Genomic DNA, 26,679 nt, shown 5'->3' on the forward strand with positions numbered 1-26,679 from the left:
GTACTGTAACAATTACATTTAATCACTTCACATCTCTACCTGACGTTTCAGAACACGTACTGAACTTACTACAACGCTCAATCTCATCTCATATCATTGAATGAAGACTAGCAGAGTGCAGACTGAACAGCCAGTAAGCAATTTTTAACAGTACAAAAAAGATTGCTGCCTGTGGAGTGGGAAACCACTGTTCATGAGTACTGTCACAAACACTGTTTGCAAAAAGTTGCAAATCTGCACCACCTTGAATGACCGATTAGTATCGTGGAGACACATCATTGCCTGCTCAAGTGTCAGTGTAGGAGTCATCGGGTTTCTTGACATCACTACCGGTAGTCGTTCAGGGAACTGCGAGACACGTGTTACTTTACAATAGTCTCACGTGCTGCCTATAATGGGACAGTATCCTTGCACCATCGGACTATAGGACAACACTCCTCCATTAATGGGACATGGGACGACTCTATGAAGTCTTAACATTTAACATTTTCTTTCTTTGTTCAGTGAATGTATATGGACTGGAAAAATGTCCCGACTCAGTTTAGAAGTGTGTTTCGAAGCATATATAGCAACTTGCCAGAAAGAAGAAATGTGATTGGGAGGAAGAGTGTGGTGTCCACTACCATGTACTGTTCCCAAATGTATACTGGGTGACTACCGTAAGTGGATTGCAGAAGAGACTGGTGCACACACGCCTGCTGTTCCAGACATCGAATCGACGCACCAGGCGGGCCGCATCTGCAGCCTGGTGGGCGTGGAGGGGGGCCACTCCCTGGGTGGCAGCCTCTCTGTGCTGCGCACCCTGTACGCCGTGGGCGTGCGCTACCTCACACTCACCTCCACCTGCAACACGCCCTGGTGAGTGCCCGCCGCTGCACACTGCTGTCTAGTCTCCATGTCCTCTTGCGACACCACCATTACCTTCGTCACGGTCATTAGCCATTCAGCAGCCCGTCCGTGCTTTGATGCTCTATGCCAACGGGGTGCACTGTTTCACACTCACCTCCAGATATGCCCCGGTAAGCGCGTTATCGCAGGCTGCTGCCTGCTCTGGACGATCCCTAGTATTGTCACACTACATGCACCATTATCATCATCCATTCAGCAGCCTGTCCGTGCTGTGATGCTCTGTGCAGAGCGTGTGGCGCCACTGCGAGCTCACCTCTACTTGTAACATATCCCGACGAGTGTCAGTTATTGCACGCTGCTGCGTGCTCTGGATGATACCTCGTATTGTCACCACTACCACCATTATCATCACCCACTCAGTAGCTTGTCAATACTGAACATGTCCCATACCACTGGCACATGTTACCTCACATTCAGATCCACACAGAGCACAGAATTTGGTCTGCTTTAGACACTCCCTAGAATCATCACTATCACTTTCATCATCACCATTTGCAGCACCAGTTGTTGTAACACTGCTGTATCGGGATCTTCCGCAAGTGGTGTTCCATTCTTCAGCTTGGTCTTTGAAGAGGTAAGCCCATGAACATACTAAAAATTTCATCATATAAGAGTTTAGTATCGCAATAAATACTCGCCACAGCAGCAAATGTACGAATACAGCAGAAAAAGAACTTGTGACCAAACAAACTGAATATGGAGCTTACAGGTCACTGTACCAGTGGAAGACATATTAACAGCAAACCATCGAGTAATATAGAGAAAAAAGAACTTAGATATATGACTTAGTTTACAAGCTTGTGTATAATGTACTGCAGACTGTCAGATTATGTATCACTACGTCACATGACCCTGTTATTGTGAATAAGTAGTGCCTGACCTCTGTAGAATAATTCTTATTGCGGATGAAAGCTGTAGCTGATAAGGATATGTTCGAATAGAAAAAATAAATGCTCGTTTCTGCTAAATAAGACTAAGTTTAAAATACAACTTAAACGTTCTTAAGTCGTGGAATGCAATGAACATCTATCGCACAGAAATCTCAACGCCAGTAAATTACTGACTTGTGCAGTCATAGTTGCAAACCAGTATGTATGTGCACTTAAAGATCTACCACAGCAAACTCAGACACTTCCTCCTTCGGATGTATTTTTCTCATATATGCTTTCTGACAGTAAGGAGTTCTGGATTTTCACCAAATCAATACATGTCTCTTGATACTGAGAAAGTTAAACCAACTTCAGACATAAAGTATGCAGTGGTCTCTTGAAGTGCTCTTGATGAAAGTTCTTGAGAGCATATTACAATTGCTTTTTCTAAAACATGGAGAGAGTGCTTAAAACGTGATTGGTCAGCTCATACATATTCAGCATATATAAAGCTGTCTGCCATACCACATGATATTACATAGCACATGAAACAAGGGCAATGTACAGTGATGGTAACAGTCAATTCTTTCAGATTAATAACATCTAACACTCGTCATCATCAGCTTATATCAAATTCTTGGTGTCTCTGGCTGGCCAATTTCTATGATGACAAAAGGGTGGTTGAACACTGTTGTGTAAAGCTGTGAACAACACAAGAATGAACACTTAACTATTTCCCCACCACTGTCTGACACTGACATTCTAACAGTCAGTACTTATGCAATAAATTATGGCTCATCAGCTTTCAATTAAAATTTTTTCAAGAGTTTTCTCACACATTCCCTACAGCAAGTATAAACTTGCCTCCAAACCTGATGCTGCCCACTTTGTGTATTAGACATAATTGGTTAAAGCACCTTTAGTTGGAATAAGTCACGTTTAGCAGTATTCCTATGGCGATCATACTCATTTAAGTTGCTTTATGTTTACCTCACCTTGGGTTCCTAGTTTCATCCCAATTAGTGTAGCCTGGAATATTAATCTACATAACAAGCGAATACTTGTGTTCTAAATATGACTAAATAAATTCTTTTCAACTATACAACTAATTATAAAGACAGAAAAACACAGAAAATCTTTTTGGAGTATTTAATTTCACACTTTTTCAGATTCTGATTCCCTATAAATCGTAAACTATTTATATATGCATTTAAATCATAATATTCTATACATAAAGTTAAAAATATCATGAGTTATTATGAATACCAGTCTAGAAATTTTAATAGAGTATCTTGTCATTTGATAAGATTACTGTATGTTGGAAGTTCAATACAATATATTATTTAAAAAATAATAATGCAGAATATAGTTATCTGTATGAAGATATATTTGAATTTAATATGACATTTTGTGTAAGTAAATTCAGATAGTTCTAATAAATGTCCTACTTATTCAGAATCACATTTCAGAATAATTTCAAAAATAAATCATGAAATGTCAAGAAGGTTAATGCATATTTAAACTCATTACATATTTCAAAGCAAATACTTTAATAAGAACCTTAAGAAGTTACACACTACAGCTCTAAAATTTTAAGAATATAGATATCAAACCACAAATATATATGTAATGCTTTTCATTTACCTTTGCTTTTACCAGTAATTATTGAAACTGAGGATCATAAATTACCATTGACACACAAATGTGGACAGTATCTTTGAGAAATTATAACATTATGTCTATGAAATATTAATTCATTTAATAACATTTGGTAAAACCATATTTGGTAAAATCGCATTACATTATGTTTTATCTCCTGTTAATTGATTTATTCATACATTACCTTCTGTAAACTCATAACAAAAGACTGTCATCATGGACAAGGAATGCAAAGTTGTACATTAAATGACAGAAGTAGCCAGTGTGGACTGCTTGTGTTCTGTATACTGACAAAAAATAATGATTTGTGTTGATTTTCTTCCACTGATAACTTTTGGAACAGCTTTAAAGTATTACACATACATATTAGCACAGTTAACAGCATTGTAGGTGACGAGAAACTACAAATAAGCCTTCAAAATAGGCCTTAAAAACTATTAAATATACTTTTACAAATTTTAAGTGTTTTAGTTGTAGGATTTAACTGTTTTAGCAAGTGTGTGTAGATTCTTAAAGCATTTAATCTGCATAATAAGTTTTTTATATTAAATCTAACCGTATTTTGCAAATCAAACTGAGAATTTTATAAATCTTTTAAGTTTAACAGTGAACCATTATTTTTAATAGGACAAAAAGTGGTGCATGCTGTTTTCATACAGGCTGAAGGAGTGAGAAGAGGTTCCATACTCAGAAGCTGGATTTCTACATGCCACATGTATTGGCTGACAAATGGTGCTTGGCACAGGTCTGCAGTAGTCTCATGCAGTGCAACGAAAGGTATCACTTCTAGACAAAACATTAAGTGATGTTAAGTACCTTCAGTATCACAAGGTTCATGATAAAGCTCAGTCGGCAGCAAAAGAATTGCTCTCACTTGGACTGATCGTTTTTCATAGTAGTAATATTACTAGGAATGTTAGGTATTGTAGATGACTTTTAGTTATCAGACATTAAGGTGTAAAAGCAAATGTATAGGTCTATATAGTCCATGGGATGGAAATGGAACTTCATTCTTGAAGTGGTTAGAGAGATAGTTGAGATTCAAGTCACTCATTGGATGAGAATGGTTGTTACATTTGCTGCAACAAGATCATAGAGAAATGTGACAGACTGCTTGGTCGTGAAGGGCTGAGGAGCTATTTCAGCATAGGATGAAACATTACAGAGAGTTATTTGACATTGCAAGAATGATAAGGCTACTGACATACTGCTGTGGATGTTGTGTAGAGCTCCCCGCCTCACTATAGTGGCAGCAGCTGTGACAGGCCAAGCTGGGGCAGTTAGGGACGATACTTGAGAATGAAAAAGAAATCGTGAGCTCATGGGCAAATAAGAGTGAATGATCTGACGTGCCTGAGTTTTGTGCGTAACAGATACCACATCATCTGTCTGATTCAGAATTGCATAATGGCTGGTACAACAGGAAATCCAGCACTCATTCATGGCATAATGTTGTCTGATCACTGCTCCCTATTACGAGCTTATTCCATAAGCATCAGCAGTTTTAGTCATCAGATTTCCAGTTAGCCAGCAACTGAGGCATCTGTGTGCTTTGTGCTTCGCAGAGGGAGAATATTACTCACGAGTCCTCTTGCGAAAAAAAACCGCATGAAAATGACAAAATGAAAAATATTGTAGGTAGGGGATTCAGTACAAAAGTTAACCTCAGCAGCTATGAACTGGGGCAATAATAAGTTATTTCAGTCCTTTTTGTCACCTTCATTTATAACTTAAAACCCCTTAGCAACAAAGAAAAAAAAATTATGAAGGTGTTACATTGCATACTGAATATATGACTTGAATATATGCTTTGAACCATCTGTATAGCTAAATTTCTCTGTGCATGGCTATATCTTGTCTTTGACATGAAATTATTGATTAACATGAAGAAAGAATGTTCACAGAGCCATATGTACATTAATAGTTTACTGAGATTCTATAGAAATGAATCAGGTTTTATAAACAATAGCGAACATTTTAAACATTTTCAATTGATTGTATGGAATATCGCTAAAAATGTAATTTTTTGAAATGTTGTATAAGAGGTTATTTTTGTTATAGAATATAAGCTTACCATGATCTTGTAACTTTTCCATTTATTTTCATTATCAGTCTTTTGGATACAATAAACATACAGAAATTTCTCTGGTACCAGAAAGAAAATTTAATGAAAAATTATTGAGGAATGAGAAATGTGGGGCTTAACTGAAATTAATGGAATTGTTATGGTTCTTGAAAGGAACAGAATATAAGAATACATCAAACTGACAGTACTAGGCAACAGAAGTGAAAGAAAAGATTATTTTAGAGTTTCACATACTTGTTGTACTATCGTTAACTAAAAGTACCACATAATCCACTCAATCACACCGAAAAGAGTCGAAGGAAGTAATTACATTTGCAATGGAGGGCACAACAAAAACAAATCTAACAAATCATAAAACCCCACAAATTCAAACTCAATTCAATATTTGTAGTCATTCATGCAAACTTTATTTGGTTTTGAAAATGTTGTAATAACAGTATATCCTCAGAAATAGGACACATGAATAATAATGCAGTGCTTGTACACTGAGCATAATGCCAGCAGTCTTCATCACGACCGCCAGTCATCTGTACGAACTGAGGATGGCCTCAGACCCCATGAGACAGGAGTCTTTGGTACCACCATGAGCCACAACTTGCAGATGATTGCACCCTTCACGCTCGATAGCCGCAGGCAAGATCGCTTCCACATCTCAGATAGGGTCCACTGGCGTACATACCCAGTGCACACTAAGTTTCTTTCCAACCCTGAATGCTATCATCCGAAAGGGCTCCATAATGTGCCTAATGATGGAGCTCTCAATAACTAGGTAACCCCTGCCCACGTGTGCCTGTTCAGACCCTGCTGAAGGAATGGCCCCCTGATCATTTACAGGGTGAATAGTCGAGGCCAGATGGCCAACCTCCACATTGGCACTCTGCCTCGAACAACACGAATGCATTACTACCCAGCTCCCACCCTGCTGTGAGAGTGGATCCACACTGTCGAATAAACTAGGATGTGCCTCAGTAGCAGAACCCATGGGCGAAACAAGTGACACCTAGGGCATCCCACATGACGGACCAGATTCTCTGCCACTACTACACTCGGAGACAGCAGCGTCATGGGGGCCAACCATAGCCAGAAACGCATTCAGCTGTTTGCAAACTGTGGCCAGCGCCTCCTGCGTCTGCACACATCATGCACACTTCCTATTCATGCTAGCAACAATAGCTCATGAAGTAAACTACAAAATGAGACAGAACCTTAGATATGAAACTTGCCACCCTCCTAATGTCCCACCATTGGAGGCAGATGCCTTAATCCTCTCCAGCCCAGTGATACTATTTGGCATTGTCATATTTAACTGTTCCTCAAGACCAAGCTATCAGTCCAAAGATCATAAACAACGCTGCCAGACTTTCCAAAGTTCATTATAATTAATTCGGCTACCATGAGTTCGACAAAACAGAGAGCATCAGGCTACAATGCATTGACAAATGAATTGTTACATTGTGTCTAGGGTCCAGTACATGCAGCAGACTTTAAAACATTATATGAAGGTAATGGAAGCACTAATAAATATTTGTTGAATGTGTAAATTAAATAGTTGACTCTCAATATGTTTGACATTCTGGACAGTCGAGGCAATGTTGAGATTTTTTCTGGCTTGCTAAGCGCACACATGTTGAGTGTAACAGTCATCTGTGATCATTTTTAAAGCATGTGCTGTCATTTTGATGTTTTTTACTAAAATAAAGCACTTTTAGTGCAGCCTCAGTATGTCAGGCTTGAGAATGAACCAGCAGGTTCGAAACTAGTCGCCAAACATACGTATTGCATCTTTGGCAAGATTGATAATAATCGCTTGATGAAATGTTGTAGATGATGTTCCGTTGGCTTCAAGGGGTTTACTGGATGTTTCAATCCATGTAGCACATTATTCGGCTCAGAAAAGTCAATGAGAGACGCGCTGCGAGCTTCAGTGGAGAATGAGAATGAAGGACATAAAAAAGCGAGTACATAATACAATTTCCTCTGATGTTTCAGAAGGTAAACTGACACCTTTACAATATTTCAGAGCAATGTGTGTTGATGGGATCATCCTCAACCTCGTCGATAGATCTAACCTTTAGTGTAAACAGAAGACTTGGGCCTCTTTGGATTCAAATGTTTGTGAAACAGAAATGTAGCTTGGGATATACATTCTGCGAGGTGTTGTAAAAATGTCTACTTACAGAATGTACTGGTAAGAGGCTATAAGAATTCATCGAATAATTAACTCAGGAACAGGTTTGATAAGCTAACAAGTTATTTACATATTAAAACGAGATTAAACCTCTTAAACAGAAAAACACACGAAATTTAATAAATATGCTAATAGTAAAACACAGGAAAAGATAAATACATAATTTGCCGCTCTGGAGATGTGAACAGGCGACAGAAGAGCGCCTGGTAACAACGCATTTGAAACATTTAAAATAAAAGCAACCTCAAGGACAAATCCTGTATTTTGTATTGAACACACTCTACACTTATAAATTCTAAATATTAATTATGTTTCATTATAACTACTCCCCCTGAAGAGGCTACGAAGGCCGAAAGGTACAGTCGGCCGCCATGTCATCCTCAACCCATAGGCATCACTGTATGCAGATATGGACGGGTTTGTGGTCAGCACACCGTTCTCCCAGCCGAATGTCAGTTTCTAAGACTAGAGCCGCTACTTTTCAATCAAGTAGCTCCTCAGTTTGCCTCACAAGGGCTGAGTGCACCACACTTGCCAACAGCGCTCGGCAGACCAGATGGTCACCCATCAAAGTGCTAGCCCAGCCCAGCAGCGCTTAACTTCGGTCATCTGACGGGAACCGGTGTTACCACTGGGGCAAGGCTGTTGGCTGGAAATAAATATGGACAGTCAAAATGTTTTAATTGTATTGCTAGCATTCAGTGCTATTATCTCTAATTGTCAATTCTACAGTTTTTCTTTGCACGCCTGAATGACATTCTGTGTAATACCTAACTGTTTTAGGAATTTAGCTGATTCAAAAAGTATTATTATTATTGTCAACAATCCTCTGTCAACAAAATATGAGCAACAAATTTATTTTAATAATTTTAACTTGTTAGTTGTAACAAATAGTCTAATCAGAATGTGAAATATTCTTGACATATTGCTGCACTCTTGCTCTGTGCAACAATCACATGACATCCTTCATATATTAATCTGTCTTATGTGTATCATGCATTCTGTAAAATGCATGCCTACACTACAAATTGAATTTGAAGATAATATCATCAGTTCTATTTTCTGAGTAAGGTAATGTAATTGCTGAAGAACTGAAATTTTATTCAGAAAGACAAAATTAAAATTCTTTTGCAGCTAATTAGTTCTATAATCTTTTATTGTTTTACATACAGATTTCCTGTTTGTAATGTGCAAATATGGTATTGTTGCCTAATGGACAACATTATGATTCGATCCTCACTACAATTCTGCTGACAGGATGTCAAATCTTACTATTACTCTTCCTTTGTATTGAACTGATGATGACAATAATATCTTTCATGAAATAATTGTACTCATAACAGAATTCACATAATCAACTGTTCTTTTTGAAGTATGTGCCCCACTAATCAGAAGAGGAAAGTATGATATTTCAGTGTAATATTTAATAACTGACAGTAGTTTTAATATCGTGCTTGCTAAGTACACAATAAATACAATTTATTGTATATCCACCAAGATAATTTTGAGCAAATTTTAAAATTTATACTTTGGATGATTTAGCTCAGATTTTAAAACTCATAAAGGAAAATATTGGTTAATTAGACATACAACTAAATAAAAAGGAGTATAAAATTATCTTTATAATGTGTCTGTTTAATTAGAATAATCAAAACACTGAGCCCCACTAACAATCCTGTCTGTAACATAAAAATTTATATGTTCTTTGAGTTATTCTGCTTGACTATTCAGTCCATACGATGTAACAGAAACTATATTGTTAATGACTTACAAATTGCAGTTACCTAATAATTAGGATTATTTGAATTATAGCCATGTGGTAAATCAATAATATTAATCAATAATATCATAAAATTCTCATAATAATAGCTTTTTTATAATACCCATCATTATCATGTGCCTTAAAAGGAATAATATTTAGGATGATATTTTAAATTAGTCTATATTTTGATACCTTAGAATTCCTGTACTACTTCTGTTTGGTTATTGTTTTATTTACAAACTTTTGTTGATAGTTCTTAAGCTACTGAAGTGAGTAATCAGATATTATGCAAAATCTATTATCCCAAGTAAAATGTATTGAAAATTACTTATTTGTGTTGGCATCTTGTGTTGGTAGCTGTTTTCAGTTATGCATGACTCCTGCTTTTACATAATACTCAATCTCAGTTAATTCAATACATTTCCAAATCTTTATATTTCTATTAATTTTCGCAAACTGACATCCTTATTCATGTCCACATTGAGTATGTGTCTATTCTCTGAGCTGGTAGGAGTGTATGGTTATTACGGTCTTCACTATTATTCTTCCTTCATTCACAACTGGGGAAAGAGACAGAATTTTCTGTATACTTTGATTTGTAAGACTTTTTTGTCATCCTTACATGAAATATATGTTCCAGACCTGTGAATACTTATGAAGCTTTTCACAAAGACTCCAATTACAATTTAGCCAGCTACCTATAGTCTAATGTCGTCCAGATATGAACTTACACAGCTTCTTAAATTTTTTATAAATGCAAAATTTAATGATCATTCTTTTCTGGAAATGAAAATTTTAAATGTACATAAAATTTATAAGCAGAAACAGTAATTGCAAACAACTGGCTTTTTTATCTTCTTGTGTGTCAAATCACTAAAATACAAAAACGTATGCATCTGATGTAATATATTAGAGATAATATCTAAATGTAAATGGGCATGTTTATTTTCTATTGGCTTTATTTTCCATTTTGTGGGCTCTTTATGAAATGAGAGCAACGAAAAATTTCAAACGGAAGACATCATTTCAGTTTTAGTCGTTTTAGTATATCTTAATGTTTTTATATGATAAAAGCAACGAATAATCAGTGAATGAAAATCAACTGTTTCTTTGTATTCTGTAAAATATCCTAGAAATTCCAATTTTTTTGACTTGCACAAATTTTTAGAAGTATTTTGTTATTCATTGTCAGAAATGTGGTAATTCTTCTAGGCATGTTTGTATTTTCGTGTTCTTCCTTGTTTTTGATTAAAAAAATATTCCTTCCTAGCATCTACTTTACGCAAATATTTATATTTCATTCCTGACTAAAATGCAAGGCAGTCCAATTCTGTGAACTAAAATATGTACACAGGGTATCGCATAAACATAAAAATTTTGGTTTCTGTTACTCCTCTGTACTAAAAATGCTAGTAGCACATCCCTACATAGGACCTTTGTCGTCAAGACTGGCACGCCCTTATGCACTTTTAGCTTATAACAGTTAATTCACTAGCCCAATGGTAAATTGCATGGAGAGAAAAATAGGTCACATTAAGTAGTGCGTGGAGTATTCATCCTTTAAGAGAAGAAAGAGAGTGGTATTAATTAACTGGAGGTGCATTCATGATACGTTGTCTCGCTTATGAACAGTTTCCCTCAAAGAATCTGAGAGCTGAAAGGTTGTTGAAAGCAGATTTGGAAAATTTGTTACGCTTTCTTTTTTAAAAGGAGCAACAGCTGCAGTAAGTAAAACAGCTTGTCCGATGCCTAATTGAGTCGCCTACCAACATTACTCTAAAGGCAAAAAAATATTTAGAAATTCAATAGTTCCAAACTGTAGCAGTCTGAAGTATGACAGAGTGTACCATACGCAAAAGAGAATGGTGATGTGTTTCTCGAGTAAACGGGCCCTATGTGCTACTTGTAGCCATTGGATCTGGACGTGACTCATTTCCATTTTACATTTCCTACCAGGAGACCATACCTATTCATCAACTCTCTCTGTCTCATTCCCTGTAATCTTCGGGAAGAGTCAGAAACATCTGCTTTGGAATGCGGTTAACTGGCGCTCACTGCCATGAAAACGTTAGTGTCCTGTAACAATGATGGTGATTATGCAGTTAAAAACTAGTGGCTAGCATTTACTCTGAAATATTCTCGTGTAACAGGTACCAGTTACTAGAAGCCAATTGTTAGTTCATTGATAGGACTGGGAATGGATGAGGTGGTTGCATGACTTTGTGGTGGTGCAAACCTCTGAGCCGTTGGATCCCTCGGGACTCAGACGGATGGCAGAAAGAAAGCTGTTTACGCTGGCACACTGGGTGCCCGCCACTCTAGTGATGCTTTTCAAAAGGTGGTAATTTCTGGTGTGGATGGTGGGAACGCATAATCTTAGTTAGTAACTCCTTCCAGCCAGAGTGCAAACTGGCACAGCATGTGATGAAGCATGTGACAACTCGGGTGGACTACTACAATTTGTATCTGAGGTCTGCCAGGTGATCACGATAAGAGTAAAGACGCGTCTGCCAAGGTGTAACGCAAGGGGACACAGGGCAAGGAGGAGCTGTCCCACCTCGTCTTGCTGATGTCAGACAGAGGCAGTGATTTTTGACGAGCTTCAGAATAATTTTAGCGAGAACTGTCGGCTACAATCGATTAATATAACGGATGAGAAACAGTATATCTGTCTGAAGTGGACTTTCTGCAAGGCCCAGGCAGTCACTTTAGTTGCCACGGACACAGCTACGAGGTAAGGACGGTACTAGACACCTGTCATAAACTGCATCCACGTGGAGTTTAGGGATGGATTTTGTCCCACTATTACTTCAAATGTGGAAAAAATGGGAATGAATGCGGGAGTGCCGACTGATCGTCATCATGCTGATGGCATGCCTGTGTCATTGAACCAGTTTTCTAGTCAGAGAGCTCCTGATAGTAATGACAGTAAGCGAGTAATGGATCGATGGGATTTCCTCATCAACGGGCCTACTGTTTCCCGTACGAGCAGGGACATAGGATGAGTGACCTAGCAGCTACGGGACATAACTTGAAGGGCAACGTCGCCCTTCCTCCCCCGCCCTCTATGCCCACGCATCCCGAGGCAGGGGGTCCACTGTTTTATGCAAGTCATCCACTTGCCTTAGCCTCCTTATCTCCTATCATCTTTGTTAATGACTTGTCATGTTACTGTTACAACAATTTTGGTTGTTACCATTAGTTATTACCCAGTCATAATGATTTTCCCTACCGCCAGACAACGCCCAAATTCCCTTGGTTTATTGACCACCTGATGGATCCCTCAGTCGCGTTGTGTTTGTGTGACCGCCTCATCTCGCATTGCTGTGTACAGCTTTGGGGCTATTTCTCACATATTTGCTGATTTTTTAAAATACCCACTTCTTGAGACTGACGGTATGTGACTTTAAAAGTTTGATAATAACACAATAAAGAAATTACACATTTAAACAGTCCTCATCTTACAGTCGTGTAGGAAATTAATACTTGACCTAGTACTTAGATCTGTTAAGAACAATGACCCACACACTATGACGTTATATAGGTAAGAAACTAGACTCGTTACGCTTTTGCATACCTAGTTTCACCTGCTTTTCAAGATCATCCGACTACTCACTTACCAACGATGAAGCAGAAATTGTTTTAAAAATGTGAGGAACGTGAGCTGATATCAGATAATATTAAAAGCACTATCGATACTTGTGGTTAATGTTTGACGGATGCCACCACTGTTGGAATAGAATAAGGGTAATTGCGACGTCTTTATGTGCGCAAACACCGTACCACGAAGTGCCGCCACGCGCATCGGCAGCGCCACACCGGGCGGCGCCGCCTCGCAGTGCAGTCAGCACCTCGCGCACTCTGCCACCCGCCGGTGGAGGCCGTGGCAGCACACCGACACCGTATGTACTGTTCCACTGCAGGACATCGCTGCAAATTATACTGAAAAAAAAAATGAAATTAAATGATCGTATAGCGCTGTTGGCTAGGTAGGACCCCACACTGGGAAGTTTGGCCGCCGAGTTGCGAGTGTTTCCTGTTGACGCCAACTGGGCGAGTTGCGTGTCGATGCTGACGAAATGATGAAGAGGGCAGTACAACAGCGAGTCCTCGTGAGGAGAAAATAGCCAATCCGACCGGGAATCTAACCCAGACGTGCTGCATTGCAGTCGCACGCACTGACCAATCAGCTAAAGGGGCGGACTGATTATAGTGACAGCCGCTAGTCGCAATTACTACGGCTGTTTGTTCTGTTCAGCCGCACTGTCACATCGTGTGCAGTAATGGTATACGGTAGGAATGGGTCAGTTACGACGACTTCCACTACAAAACAATCACACCGAGCGCTGCAGCCGCCAGCCCGTGACGTCTCGGAGAGGAGACGAGTAACATTGAACACGTCGCTGGCAGAAGCTGTCTCTTGTGATCCTAACTACGAGTTACGATACGCTGCTATCACGAGAGGTCGCGTTTTTCGCTGAACCAGCCAACCAGATGAGCCCAGCAACAACTGGGGAGCAGCACATAGGCCCCTCCTTTTGCTACTGACTACACAGCTTACTTGCACGAATTTACCACACGCTCAGTTATGTACAGTCTGCATGAACTATATGATGGAAAATAAGCAGACACATATTAGCAGACATTAATATTAGTTCTGTCTGCTGAGTGAATCACAAACTGTAACCCAAATTCGATCAAGATGCAACACTATTATTTCGAACATCGCTTACACTAATATCCCTACACACACACACACACATTCTACAGCACAGTATGCGCATGCATAGAGGTAGGATCGCCACTAAAATCAGTACCGTGCACCACACGCCATCTGCAGGGATCTGTGGGATATACAATCTTAGAGAAAGAAAACGACGCACCGCGAGAGAATTATACAAATGGGGCGGAAATCGGTAGATGTGAAGTGCATGTACACACAAGCAAACGATCACTGTTTCAGAGAAATTGGATGATTTATTCAAGAGAAAAGCTTCACAAACTGAGCAAGTCAATAACGTATCGGTGCATCTCTGGCTCTTACGCAAGCAGTTATTCGGCTTAGCATTGATTGATACAGTTGTTGGATTTCCTCCTGAGGAATATCGTGCCAAATTCTGTCCAGTTGGCGTGCTAGATCGTCAAAATCCTAAGATGGTTGCAGGGCTCTGCTCCTGATCCTCCAAAGGTTCACAACTGGGGAGAAATCCAGCGGCCCTGCTGGCCAAGGCAGGATTTTGCAAGCACGAAGGAAGCAGTAGAAACTTTCGCTGTGTGCTGATGGGTATTATGTAGTTGAAATGTGGGCACACGATGGATTGCCTGCCACAAGAGGCAACAAAATGGGGCGTACAGTACAGTGTCATCGACGCACCGCTGTGCTGTCAGGATGCTCTGGACGACAACCAAGGGCGTCCTGCAGTAAAATGAAACGTCACCCCAGACCATAACTACTGGTTGTGGGGTCATAAGGCAGCCAATAGTATTGTTAATATGCCAACGCTGTGTGACACAGCTTCAGTCACGTCTTCCCTGGCCATCGGGACTCACCACTGAAGAGATCTGTACGATCTATGAGACGTGTGTGGAGACGGGCCTGCCAGTGGTGCCATACCAACCTGATTATTGTCTACCAATCAGTCCATAACCAGGAGCGATTGTCGGGGGTTCCATTTTATTTTATAGCAGGACCCCTTTGCTTATCATTTGTGGCACCCTTACGGCATTGCGGAACGTCGGCGATATCCTTCGCCCCATTTTGTTGCCCGTTATGGCAAGCGATTCCGGACTTACGGTCTGTTAAGTAAGACTGTGCTCGGCGTTACACACACGTGGTAAAAGATATCGCCTTTGTATTTTCACCACCCAGTAGAGAGAATCTTTTTCCTTCATGTGATGGCCATTAGTTTACTCTGAATTCTTGAGCCCAAAGGAGAGAATCTTTTCCATGTAATGGCCATAAAGCATTAGTTTACTCGGAATTTTTGAGTGAGATACACAACAAGAGACACGAGTGCAGCCAACTGCAAAGTCATCCACGTTTTCAATCAATTTATTGCACGAAACTTCCTGGCAGATTAAAACTGTGTTCCGGACCGAGACTCGAACTCGGAACCTTTGCCTTTCGCTGGCAAGTACTCTACCACTGAGCTACCGAAGCACGACTCACGCCCCGTCCTCACAGCTTTACTTCTGCCAGTACCTCGTCTCCTACCTTCCAAACTTTACAGAAGCTCTCCTGCGAACCTTGCAGAACTAGCACTCCTGAAAGAAAGGATATTGCGGAGACATGGCTTAGCCACAGCCTGGGGGATGTTTCCAGAATGAGATAGTCGCTCTGCAGCGGAGTGTTCCCTGATATGAAACTTCCTGGCAGATAAAACTGCCAGGAGAGCTTCTGTTAAGTTTGGAAGGTAGGAGGCGAGATACTGGCAGAAGTAAAGCTGTGAGGACGATGCGTGAGTCGTGCTTGGGTGGCTCAGTGGTAGAGTACTTGCCCGCGAAAGGCAAAGGTTCCGAGTTCGAGTCTCGATCCGGCACACAGTTTTAATCTGCCAAGAAGTTTCATATCAGCGCATACTCCGCTGCAGAGTGAAAATCTCATTCTGGAATTTATTTCATGTTACCCACTTTGATAAAAATGACTTTGATTTCCCCGTATATTTAGAGGCCGCGGCGCGACTCGTTTTGGGATCTTTGGGGTGGCTACAGCGGAACGCAGCCTCAGAACGCGACGCGTAAGCTGCACTCGTGACACCTTAACATGTACTTCAGTCAAGATTTCAAAGTAAACTAATGCTTTATGGATATTGCACGAAGGACAAAGGTTCCCTCTATTGAGCTGTGAAAGAACTAAGGCGATAATTTTACTATCTTTGTGTAATGACGGCCACACTCTTGCTTATACAGACTGTACGTTTCGGCAAGAGAATGCCCGCCGCACATGGCGGGGGTTCCTGCTGCTCGGCTTTGTGCTCGCCAGAGCCAACCACGGCCAGCGAGGCCTCCAGGTCGCTCCCAAAACGAGAGTGTTTGGAGCACTATGGGCAGGTCCCTCAAACCAGATCGAAATTTTAACGATCTAACGCACCAATTTGATACGATTTGGCACGATATCCGTCAGGAGGACATCCTACAATGAACAAGCCGAATATCTGCCTGCATAAGGACCAGAGTTGGGACGACGTGTTACTGACTTTCTCAATTAGTGAATCTCACCCTGTTGAACAAATCACTAGTTTTTATCATTCTACTCTATTTCTTTTTATTTGTTATTTTTATTTTATTTTTTGACTCAGAGTGTATATGGGTGAAACGTGGATTGCACACAGAACAGTGAGATATGTAATGAGTTACACACTGTTCATTTTCCTCACATGCTGTTTGAGAGTGGAATGACTTTGATATTTTGTTTAGAGTAGGGTAGCATTTATCTCTTCCGTCTACTGCAATAACCTCGAAGTATTTATTTAATGGTTATTTATCGAAGTCTAATCAATAAATAATCTCATTTTCTTGAGGAGTAGGGAATTACTGTACTTGCAAGAACATTACAGTTTTTGGTGCTTTTCTTCTTAATATCATGTGCTAACGACAACTTTCCATGCTGCACCTGGGCTCCGTTTCCTCCCAGTTCTTAATTTATCCTCAATCTCCTTTATATTTGGTTCTTTTCATTTTGTTGCTCCCACTATTATAATAAATGGACTGTAATGGAACTACCTAAGCAAACATACACCTGGCTATTCAGTACTCACGTAGGATTGACAGCGCAACCTCTTCACAGATGGAGCAGACTGGACGGGTCCCGCGAAGCTCGCCAGGCTTGCGAAAACCAGAGCTGGCCTGCTGTAGCTATACACGCCCTCCCGTGCCTCCGTTGTGGCAGAGGCAGGCTGAGCAGCTTTAATGATCGCTGCGGAGACAGCGGCAGGCAGGGTGGAGCGAGACTTTGTACACCCCTGTCGACTGCCGCCTGCCAACACCCAGCCAGCACACTGCCGTCGACCAGCCACACTGCCTTCAGTGGCTCAGTTTGGCTAGATCTAGATCAATTACTAAGGCCACGTGCGTGCATAAGACCGTTACAATAAATGATATTAGAGGGTTAGTCAATGTGTTTGAAACGGACATAACACGTGGAGCGCTGAAATAATTTATTGAAATGTAACGCAGCATATATTATATTTTTAGCTGTTGCACAGCTGATCGTTGTAACGTCTTCAGACTACTCTGTTTTTAGATGACACTATGGCTGAACGATTGACACTGGAGCAACGATGATTTGCAGCAGGCCTGATGGAAGTGTATGGTTCGCCGACTCTTGTGCGTGAAAAGTTTAGATACCGATTTCCAGGTGAGCCACCCAGCCGTTTAACAGTGTACCGTATATACAAGAAGTCTGTCGATACTGAATCGGTAGCTAACAACTATCGAAGCAATGCAGGACGTCCAACATCAGGACGATGCGAACAAAAAACATCGCTGTTGTACATGAAGCCGTGTTGCAGAGTCTTTCGAAATCAAACGTGCGATGCCGTTTGGAAACAGGAATTCTTAAAAAAAAAACAGTGTGGTGCATATTGAAACACGAGCTTCGGATGAGACCTATCACATCCAAATTGCCCAAGGTTTAACATTGGCGCAGAAATGTAGGTGGGTGGAGATCTGTCAAACTTTAGCTGAAATGACGAATATCCTGCTAGATATTCTCAATGTAATGGCATTCAGCAATGAAGCCATTATTCACACAAGTGGTTTTGTGAACCGACATATCATCATCACCCACGACTCATTCGGAACATGAACACGATTCCCCCAAAGTGTCTGTTAGTGCGCTGTGATCGCCGCTGGAGTCACTGGACCCTACTTTTTTGACGAGCTACCAGTGGAAATCCGAAGAGAGCGCTCTGCACTAGCTCCGTATTGTTAGGGTCTATCTCGTTGCGACGTTTCCATGCGATGGACTGGTTGTCACGAACCATTGTCCTGGTCTCCACAATCTCTTGACTTAACACCATGTGATCCTGCTTACGGGTCATGTCACAGCAACGCGTTTACACCAGAATAGTTCGCGCCATCAGTGACCTAAAGGACTGTATACGGGATGAGATACCATCCATTCCCAATCAAATGCCTGTACGGACTTGATAGGTTGAGTTCGCACTTGCAGCATATCATTTGAAACATTCGACGTAAAGTTAATAAATTGTTTCTACCATTTGAGTTGGTTCAAATGGCTCTGAGCACTATGGGACTTAACATCTATGGTCATCAGTCCTCTAGAACTTAGAACTACTTAAACCTAACTAACCTAAGGACATCACACAACACCCAGTCATCACGAGGCAGAGAAAATTCCTGACCCCGCCGGGAATCGAACCCGGGAACCCGGGCGTGGGAACCATTTGAGTGTTAACATCATTTTGAGTAACCCTGTATATTTATATTAGCCAGATTAATACTTTCATACAGTGTTCAGAAGATGCAATGAAAATGGTGAAACCTATTTGAACTCCTCTGTTTCTCTGTACATGTAGCTACCTGTTTCTGATGCGTTACTGTTACTGTTCCTTTCCTCTGTCGTGAGTACAGCTTTAGGTGACTCGCCTCTGTTCCAGGGCAGACTGCTCGCTGGTAGATAACCCAGGACAGCGCTCAGAAAACAAGGGCCTCACTAAGTTCGGCAAGGTCTGTATCACTGACAGTCGTTATGTCTACTAGGACACTCCCTTTACCAGTACTAGCAAAGTAGTCCAGTCTTTGTATCACTAACACGAGGGGCATTCAACAACTAATGCAACACTTTTTTATTCTTGGCCGACTTCGGTTTAAAAAATTCGCAATTCGTTGCGGGACATCGTGGAATATTCCCGCCCCAGCCCCTACAGCTTCATGAAGTCGATAGATGGCGGCGCCGTACGTGACCTTCAGAATGGCTTCTGTCTGTAACAAATGTGAATTCCAAGCAAAGAGCTACCACTGAGTTCCTTTTGATGGAAAACAGAGCATCGCAGTCATTTATTGGCGCTTTACAGTGTCTGTAGAGACAAAACCACGGTGGGTCGCTGGGAGAGACGCGTGCCATCATGACGGCAAGGTGGCGCAAACGTGTCCGACACCACCCCGCTGCCCAAATGGACGTCTCTATTAGTAGTGCTGGCTGGCACTCTCGTCTACCAGTTGGGATACACCTTCCGCATCCACCCTACAGCCCAGATCTTGCACCTTCCAACTCCCATCTGTTTGGCCCAATGAAGCATGCACTCCACAGGAAGCTGCGCTTGGGTGACGGAAAGGAAATTGACGCAGAAAGACGTTGGATTCGATGTCTAATAATAAAGTGCTACCCTGTGGACATACAGGCCGTCCAGTAAGGTTGTGTAAGGCCATTGCATTGGATGGAGATTATGTTGGAAAAAGGGTTTTGTAGCCAAAAGGGTGGGAAATAATATGGTGTATTGGAACCCTGAATAAAACAAACCAGCTTTCATAAAAAGAACGTGTTGCATTACTTACTGAACGCCCCCCGTGGTAAAGCAGTGACGTCCTCATTCGAGCAGTCCTAATAGAGTAGTAACCTTTGTCTGTTTCCCAGTCCTCATAAACTAGTCCCCCATTAATTACATCAAGTTCCAGTAACGTAGTATCTGTAGGCATTGTATAGGTCCTACTAAGGCTATCCCCATTCATTTTACCAGTCTAGTAAAGTAGTATTCACACTCATTATAATAGTTCTAACGAACAAGTCCTTTTCCAGTAATTATGCAGGTAACTGCGTGTGACAAGCTGAAACTCTGTGGCGCACCGAATTTCGACTCCGGAAACATGCCTACAGTGGCTCCACCCGAGCCTGCATGACGCACCGAGCAGAGCCCTCAGCTTGTCACAAGGTTGTCCCGTCTCTTTCCAAGTTTCTGAAGAGGCTCTTCCACAGTGGTGTGGCAGCAGAACCTGCTAGAGGCTGGGTACGGCGGCCAGATTCAATTAACCACAGCCCGCCCACACACAAAGAGGATGCGTTGTCAGGGACAGCACCGAAGTTCTGATAGTGAAACAACTTGTAGTGTCAGTGAACGGCTATAAAAAGATAAACAAAATAATCGCACGCAGATGTCAGCAGACAAGGCTACAGCTCTGCCCTATTTTCTGGGAAAGCAAGAGCGCTAACATCAGCAGCAATCGAACATGCTGCGATGACCACATCTGCAGCAAACGGACTCACTCCAAAGACAGCCACAACAAAGTAAGAGCAAGGGACATTGTTAGTGCAACTGTCCTGGATTCATTTGTGGTACTTCCAAGGTCCAGATGAAGAATTTTGCCACGCTTTTTTCACTCGAATTCAGAGATAATAGGACTTCTACGAAATCATTCCACATTATCTGAAATTTATTGCTTATCCAGTTGCTATTTATGTGAACAAACCTATGTTGTGGAGGACAGATTAGGGTTTGGAGAGTATATGAAGCGAATTTGTTTTCAGGAGTTACTGATTTGCGTGGTGTTAAGCGACTTTTTCAGTTCACGTTCCTGAAGAAAGAGTCTAAGCAGTATTATTCGTTAGCTTGAATTCGACTGTTGGCCTGACTGCTTTCAGAGGCGTGACCTCCACGACAGTGGACACAGCTGCGGCCATGTTCGCAGAGGTCCAAATCCGAGGTCACCTTCATATGGGAGCAACTATCGGAGCATCTCGTTGACAGGCGACACAGTTTCCACAGAGGTATGTGGAACTGTCGGGCAATATGCGGCACCAGCAGAGCCAGAGTTGCCAGCGACACATCCCGTCGTCAGGCGGCGCTACTCACATGTGAGCGATGGCATCATCTACACCACACCACTGTTGCCCCTACATTTTTTTTATTCTATATCTATATCAATCTGCAAACAGCTCTCTCTCATTGAAGTTTTAGGAAGCAAATCAATTAAAGAACTCAAAAATTTTTATTTTATGGACTCGTATCACAGCTTCATGATGGACTGGAGTAGAATGGCTATGAGGGTTCCACCACACTTCACCGATCTTGAATCCTGGTTCTGTGCATTCATTGACTCCACACATGACGCCACAACCCAAACTCCCCTTTATGGTGTCATGCTCAAGATATCCGATGCCACACTGCTCTTTTGTGTGACATCATTTCTGCATTATAAAAGCCATTAAAACAAAGCAGCCATAATATTTCGTTGAAAATTAAAAAGAAACAGGCCATTAATATCCTGGGCATGTTCAAAGTACCTGATCAATCTGAATTTTTTCACATGTTCAAAAGTCTTCTATTATTTATCAAAAATACGTAACGATATTGTCAAGGCTGGTGTAAGTTGGCTGTAGTGATTTACCTTACAGGTTAGGCAGCACATTTCGATGAGCTTAGTTCTGTAGATGTGTAGTGTGTGTTGACCTCTATGATTGGTTCTACTAGCTGTCAAGATGATGGGCATCACCCAGCCTGGGGGTTGTGCGTTCAGTGGTTTGGCAAGGGCTACGAGAGGCAGGCAAGAGTACAAGATGGCTGCAGCGAGACAATGTGGATATACACTCTTTATTACTCTAACAAGCTACAGCAGTTACAGGTGCACCCTGTCAACTAGCGTCCACCCATGGTATCCTAGACCAGTAGCGTGGCCAGGTGTCGACCTCGTGGTCCACAATGGTGGCATATAATGTTGAAAGGACAGCAGTAGCTGCTGCCCCAACAGAGCGAAGGGAACTGGAACACCTGTCTAATATAGTGTACGACTCCCATGAGCACGCACAGGTGCCACAAGACGACGTGGCATGAACTCTACTAATGTCTGAAGTAATGCTGGAGGGAATCCTGCAGGCCTGTCCATAAATCCGTAAGAGAACGAGGAGGTGGAGATCTCTTCTTAATATCACATTGCAAGGCATCCCTGACACGCTCAATAATGTTCATGTTTCGGGAGACTGGTGGACAGCGGAAGTGTTTAAACTCAGAAGAGTGTTCCTGGAGCCACTCTGTAGCTATTCTGTACATCTGGGGTGTCGCATTGTCCTACTGGAGCTGCCCAAGTCCGTCGGAATGCACAATGGACATGAATGGATGCAGGTGATCAGACAGGATACTTACGTATCCACTTACGCCTCCACCAATGTGAACAGTCTCCTGCTGACATCCAGGATCCATAGATTCATGAGGTTACAATTTGTAGCGAGACGTCCGACCAGGCAACATGTTTCCAGTCATCAACAGACCAATTTTGGTGTTGACAAGCCCAGGTGAGACATAAAGCTTTCTGTTGTGAAGTCATCAAGGATACACGAATGGGCTTTCAGCATCGACAGCCCACATAGACGATGCTTCTTTGACTGGTTCGCACGCTGTCACTTGTTGATGGCCCAGCACTGAAATATACAGCAGTTTGCGGAAGGGTTGCACTCCTGTCACGTTGAACGATTTACTACAGTAGTTGTTGGTCCCGTTCTTGCAGGATTTTTTTCCAGCTGCAGCGATTTTGGAGATTTGATGTTTTACCAGATTCCTGATTTTCACAGTATACTCGTAAAATGGCCGTACGGGAAAATCCCCATTTCATCGCTACATCGGAGATTCTGCGTACCATCGCTCGTGGACAGACTATAAAACCACGTTCAAACTCACATAAATCTTGATAAGCTGCTATTGTAGCAGTAGTAATCGATCTAACAACCGCCGACCGCAGTGCCCTATTCCCCCTGTTTACATATCTCTGTATCTGAATACGAATGCCTATACCAGTTTCTTTTGCACTTCAATGTCTCCACCGTAGGCACTGAAGGTACTGAATCTGACGTCCAGTCGACCGTACAGATGGCGAATACTGTCCTGGGACACGCTGTGCCACGCCTGCTTGCCCTGTTCACGTAGTTCTGTAAGAGTCGTTGGTCGACGAGTCTCACCAGCCACTCCTCGTCCCGTCACGTCCTACACGCGCTCGACTGGAGCCGAGGCCGGAGAACGCGCTGGCCAGGGAAGTTGGCGCACGTCTCGCTGTGCACAGTGAATTTCATGGGCAGTGTGTGTGTTGAAACAACACATGACCTTCCTGTTGCAAGAACGACAAAAGAGCGGGTCTCACACCATTCCGCACATACCGACAGCTGGTTAGCATCCCCTCCAGAAACATCAAAGGTGAACGAAAGTTGTAGTTTATCGCACCCCGAACCTTAAGGCTCACCACGTCTACGCCATACGCGCAAACGACCGGGACTCGTGTGCAGGCAGAGCCTGCTTTCATCGCGCCATTCCATCTTCCGAGTGATCCTCCGACGCCACCAGCCGGGCCGCGCACGTCGATGCTGTGGAGTGGGCTCACAACCGCTCTTATTTGCGCTATGGAAACTGCACGGTCTGTGGCTACTGCCCTTAATGTACGACGGTGTGCGCCCAGAATCTCGTGGACGGGTGTGAGAACGCTCGTGTGGCCACTGACTCCAGCATCGTTGCACAACTTATGTGGCTGTTCTCCGAAAGGACCATCCCGCCCTTCGGAAGGCCAGAATCTGACCCCTTTCAACGGCTGTAGCTAGCACGAGTGCATCCTGTAGCTTGGTTCACTGCTTGCGTCCCAAGTTTGCATCTCACTGAGTCTTCTGATTGTGAGCATTCCCTATTAAAGAGTAGACACAGGTAATGCTCTGTTAGATATTGTCATTATGGTATCTGTTGGCGGACGAAGTTGAAGCTGTTATGAGTACGTCTACTATCCCTCACGTGACACATGCCGTCATTAGATCATATTCGACGTCGTCTTTCCATGTGTTTTTTTTTTTTTTTTTTTTTTTTCTGCAGTGCCGTAGGAAAAGCAGATGCCATACTGAAATTCATAGGAAGAATCTTAAGGAATTGTAACTCATCCTTGAAGCCAGTAGCTTCGACCGATTGTTTAGTACTGTTCATCAGTGTGGGGTCCTTAACACGTAGGACTGACAGAAGAGACACTGAAGATGTAACGAGGAGCGGCACGTTTCGTCACAATGTCTCTTGGTCCGCGGGAGAGCGTTTCAGAGATGCTCAACAAACAATTGTGCCAGAAGCCACGGGAGAGGCGTCGTGCATTGCCGAAAGGCTTACTATCGAAATTTCGAGAGAGTACTTTCCGGGAAGAGTCAGACAACTTATTACTTCCCCCCGAACACATGACCACGACGAGAAAATTACAGAAATTAGAGCTAGAGCAGGGGTTTACGAGAATCATTCTTCCCACGCACCATTCGTGAGTGGAACAGAGAGAGAGAGAGAAAGGGTGAATCAGCTTTTGGTACCCGAAGTGACCTGCGCCACACACCATTAGGTTGCTTGAGCAGTACGGTGTGGATGTAGACGCAGAAGTAAAATAGCAAGATCATTGCGTGGCATGTGTGCTCAAACATTAAAGTTTGAAATAATTATGATAATTTATTGCAACAGTGAGACAACTACAGTCTTAGACACCAATCTTGTTTCTCGAACGTATGGTATCTATACGATATAACTTAAAAGTATACCCTCCTACAACTAACTTCAACGTGGAATTCGGATGAGATATCGATCCTAGTTTTCATGTCCTGAAATATTATCCGTATATATCAAATCTCAACCAGATTTAAGTAAACGCATCTGACTTAGACGACTAAAGTTTCGGAGAGGCAAGGACTTCAGCAGAACGCGACGGATGAAGTGCAGATTTAATCACAGTTAACCAAGACAGGAGTGAAATTTGAACCCACACATTATGCGTTATATAGGGTGTTCTTAAACAATTCATTGAAATTAACACAAGAGGTAGAGAACATCAAAACAAATAGATTTAGTTGTGGTACATATGGGTCCTGTAGGGTTTCTGATGCCAGGGACGACTTACATAGAAGGTAGCTTAGCAAGTTAATAACAGCAGTAGCATTCACAGTAACTGATCGAATGCGCTACCATTGACCTGTATGGACGCAGTACATCGTCGGACCATTGACTGTCGTGTGCTTTCGAAGATACCTCACGTGTCCGCAATGGTACCAGCAGTGATGGCAAGTCTAGCGGCGGGATGGTGTTCTGTTTCCACAACGTTTTCGTACACCAGCTGCTTCATAGGCCGCTAGAGGAAGAGGTCAGGTGACGTCGGCGGCCGGGCCTCAGAACCACCTCTGCCGATCTCGCTCAGGAGACTCCTGACAGCAACGCTGAAATGGATATGAGCCCCATCGTGCTGAACTACATCCTACCTCTAACATTCAGACGCACATCCTCCGGCAATCCTGGCTACACATTTCCCACGAAGATGCGATTTCTTCGTGCGTTAATGAGAAATGGAACAATGTATAGTCCAATCAACCTATCACTGAGAATGCTGGCCCACACGTTAACACTGGATCGCAGTTGACGACCACTTCGTCGAGTACCTTGTGGATCCACATGCACCCAAACAAACGAAATGTGAATACTGAAACACCTCTCAGGATTGCGTTGTCGGTGTACGGCACCTCGGCCGGAAATAAGGAGTGCAGGGCAATCTGTTGCAAAAATCGTTATGCGAAATGCGCGCGGTGGGGAATATTTTTAGTTGTGCCGGCCAGAGTGGCCGAGCGGTTCTAGGCGCTTCAGCCTGGAACCGCGCGACCACTACGGTCGCAGGTTCGAATCCTGCCTCGGGCATGAATGTTTGTGATGTCCTTAGGTTAATTAGGTTTAAATAGTTCTAAGTTCTAGGGGACTGATGGCCTCAGACGTTAAGTCCCATAGCGCTCAGAGCCATTTGAACCATTTTTGTTCAGTTGTTAGCGCCGCCACGCGCTGGAGATGGAAGGGATGAGGCTGCTGGTCGTGTGACACATTCCACACAAGGCCATGTCTGACGCCAAGAATGTACACACACGTCGTGTACTTGTACATGGAGTGTTTTCAACACGTCGCGGGATATCGCCTTCCATTTCGGAAGTTGGCGCTACCCAGCTGCACGGGAAGTGGCTGTTTCACGCAGCAGGTTATGCATATGTTTGAATTTTTGGTGTTGTGGAACCTGTCGACTGGGAAAGCGCTATCGATACTCTCTCACCGCAGCTCGTCCATTTACATTCACAGGCCCGCATACGAGCCGCAGGTCAGCCATTTCAGCATATGTAAACGGCTGCATGTTCACTGTTGTTGTCGCAGGGCGGTAATGATTGTGAAGAAAGTGATGTGTTTATAAGGAAGTCACAGTTCTTGTCACAAGGCGGTGATGCTTG

The 26,679-nt window shown here is 42.5% G+C and overlaps 1 protein-coding gene and 1 pseudogene across 1 annotated transcript in view; one reads left to right on the forward strand and one right to left on the reverse strand.

Annotated features, from left to right (window-relative positions):
- LOC124616657 (dipeptidase 1-like) overlaps positions 1 to 26,679 on the forward strand; it is a 181,702-nt gene that overhangs the window by 83,176 nt on the left and 71,847 nt on the right. The window contains exons 5-6 of the mRNA XM_047144985.1: positions 708 to 858; positions 19,094 to 19,163. Of these exons, the coding sequence (XP_047000941.1) occupies positions 708 to 858; positions 19,094 to 19,163 (221 nt within the window). The remainder of the gene's footprint in view (positions 1 to 707; positions 859 to 19,093; positions 19,164 to 26,679) is intronic.
- Positions 8,244 to 8,361, reverse strand: LOC124617031 (annotated as a pseudogene).

Source organism: Schistocerca americana, chromosome 5 (assembly GCF_021461395.2).
Source record: "Schistocerca americana isolate TAMUIC-IGC-003095 chromosome 5, iqSchAmer2.1, whole genome shotgun sequence".
NCBI lineage: Eukaryota > Metazoa > Arthropoda > Insecta > Orthoptera > Acrididae > Schistocerca > Schistocerca americana.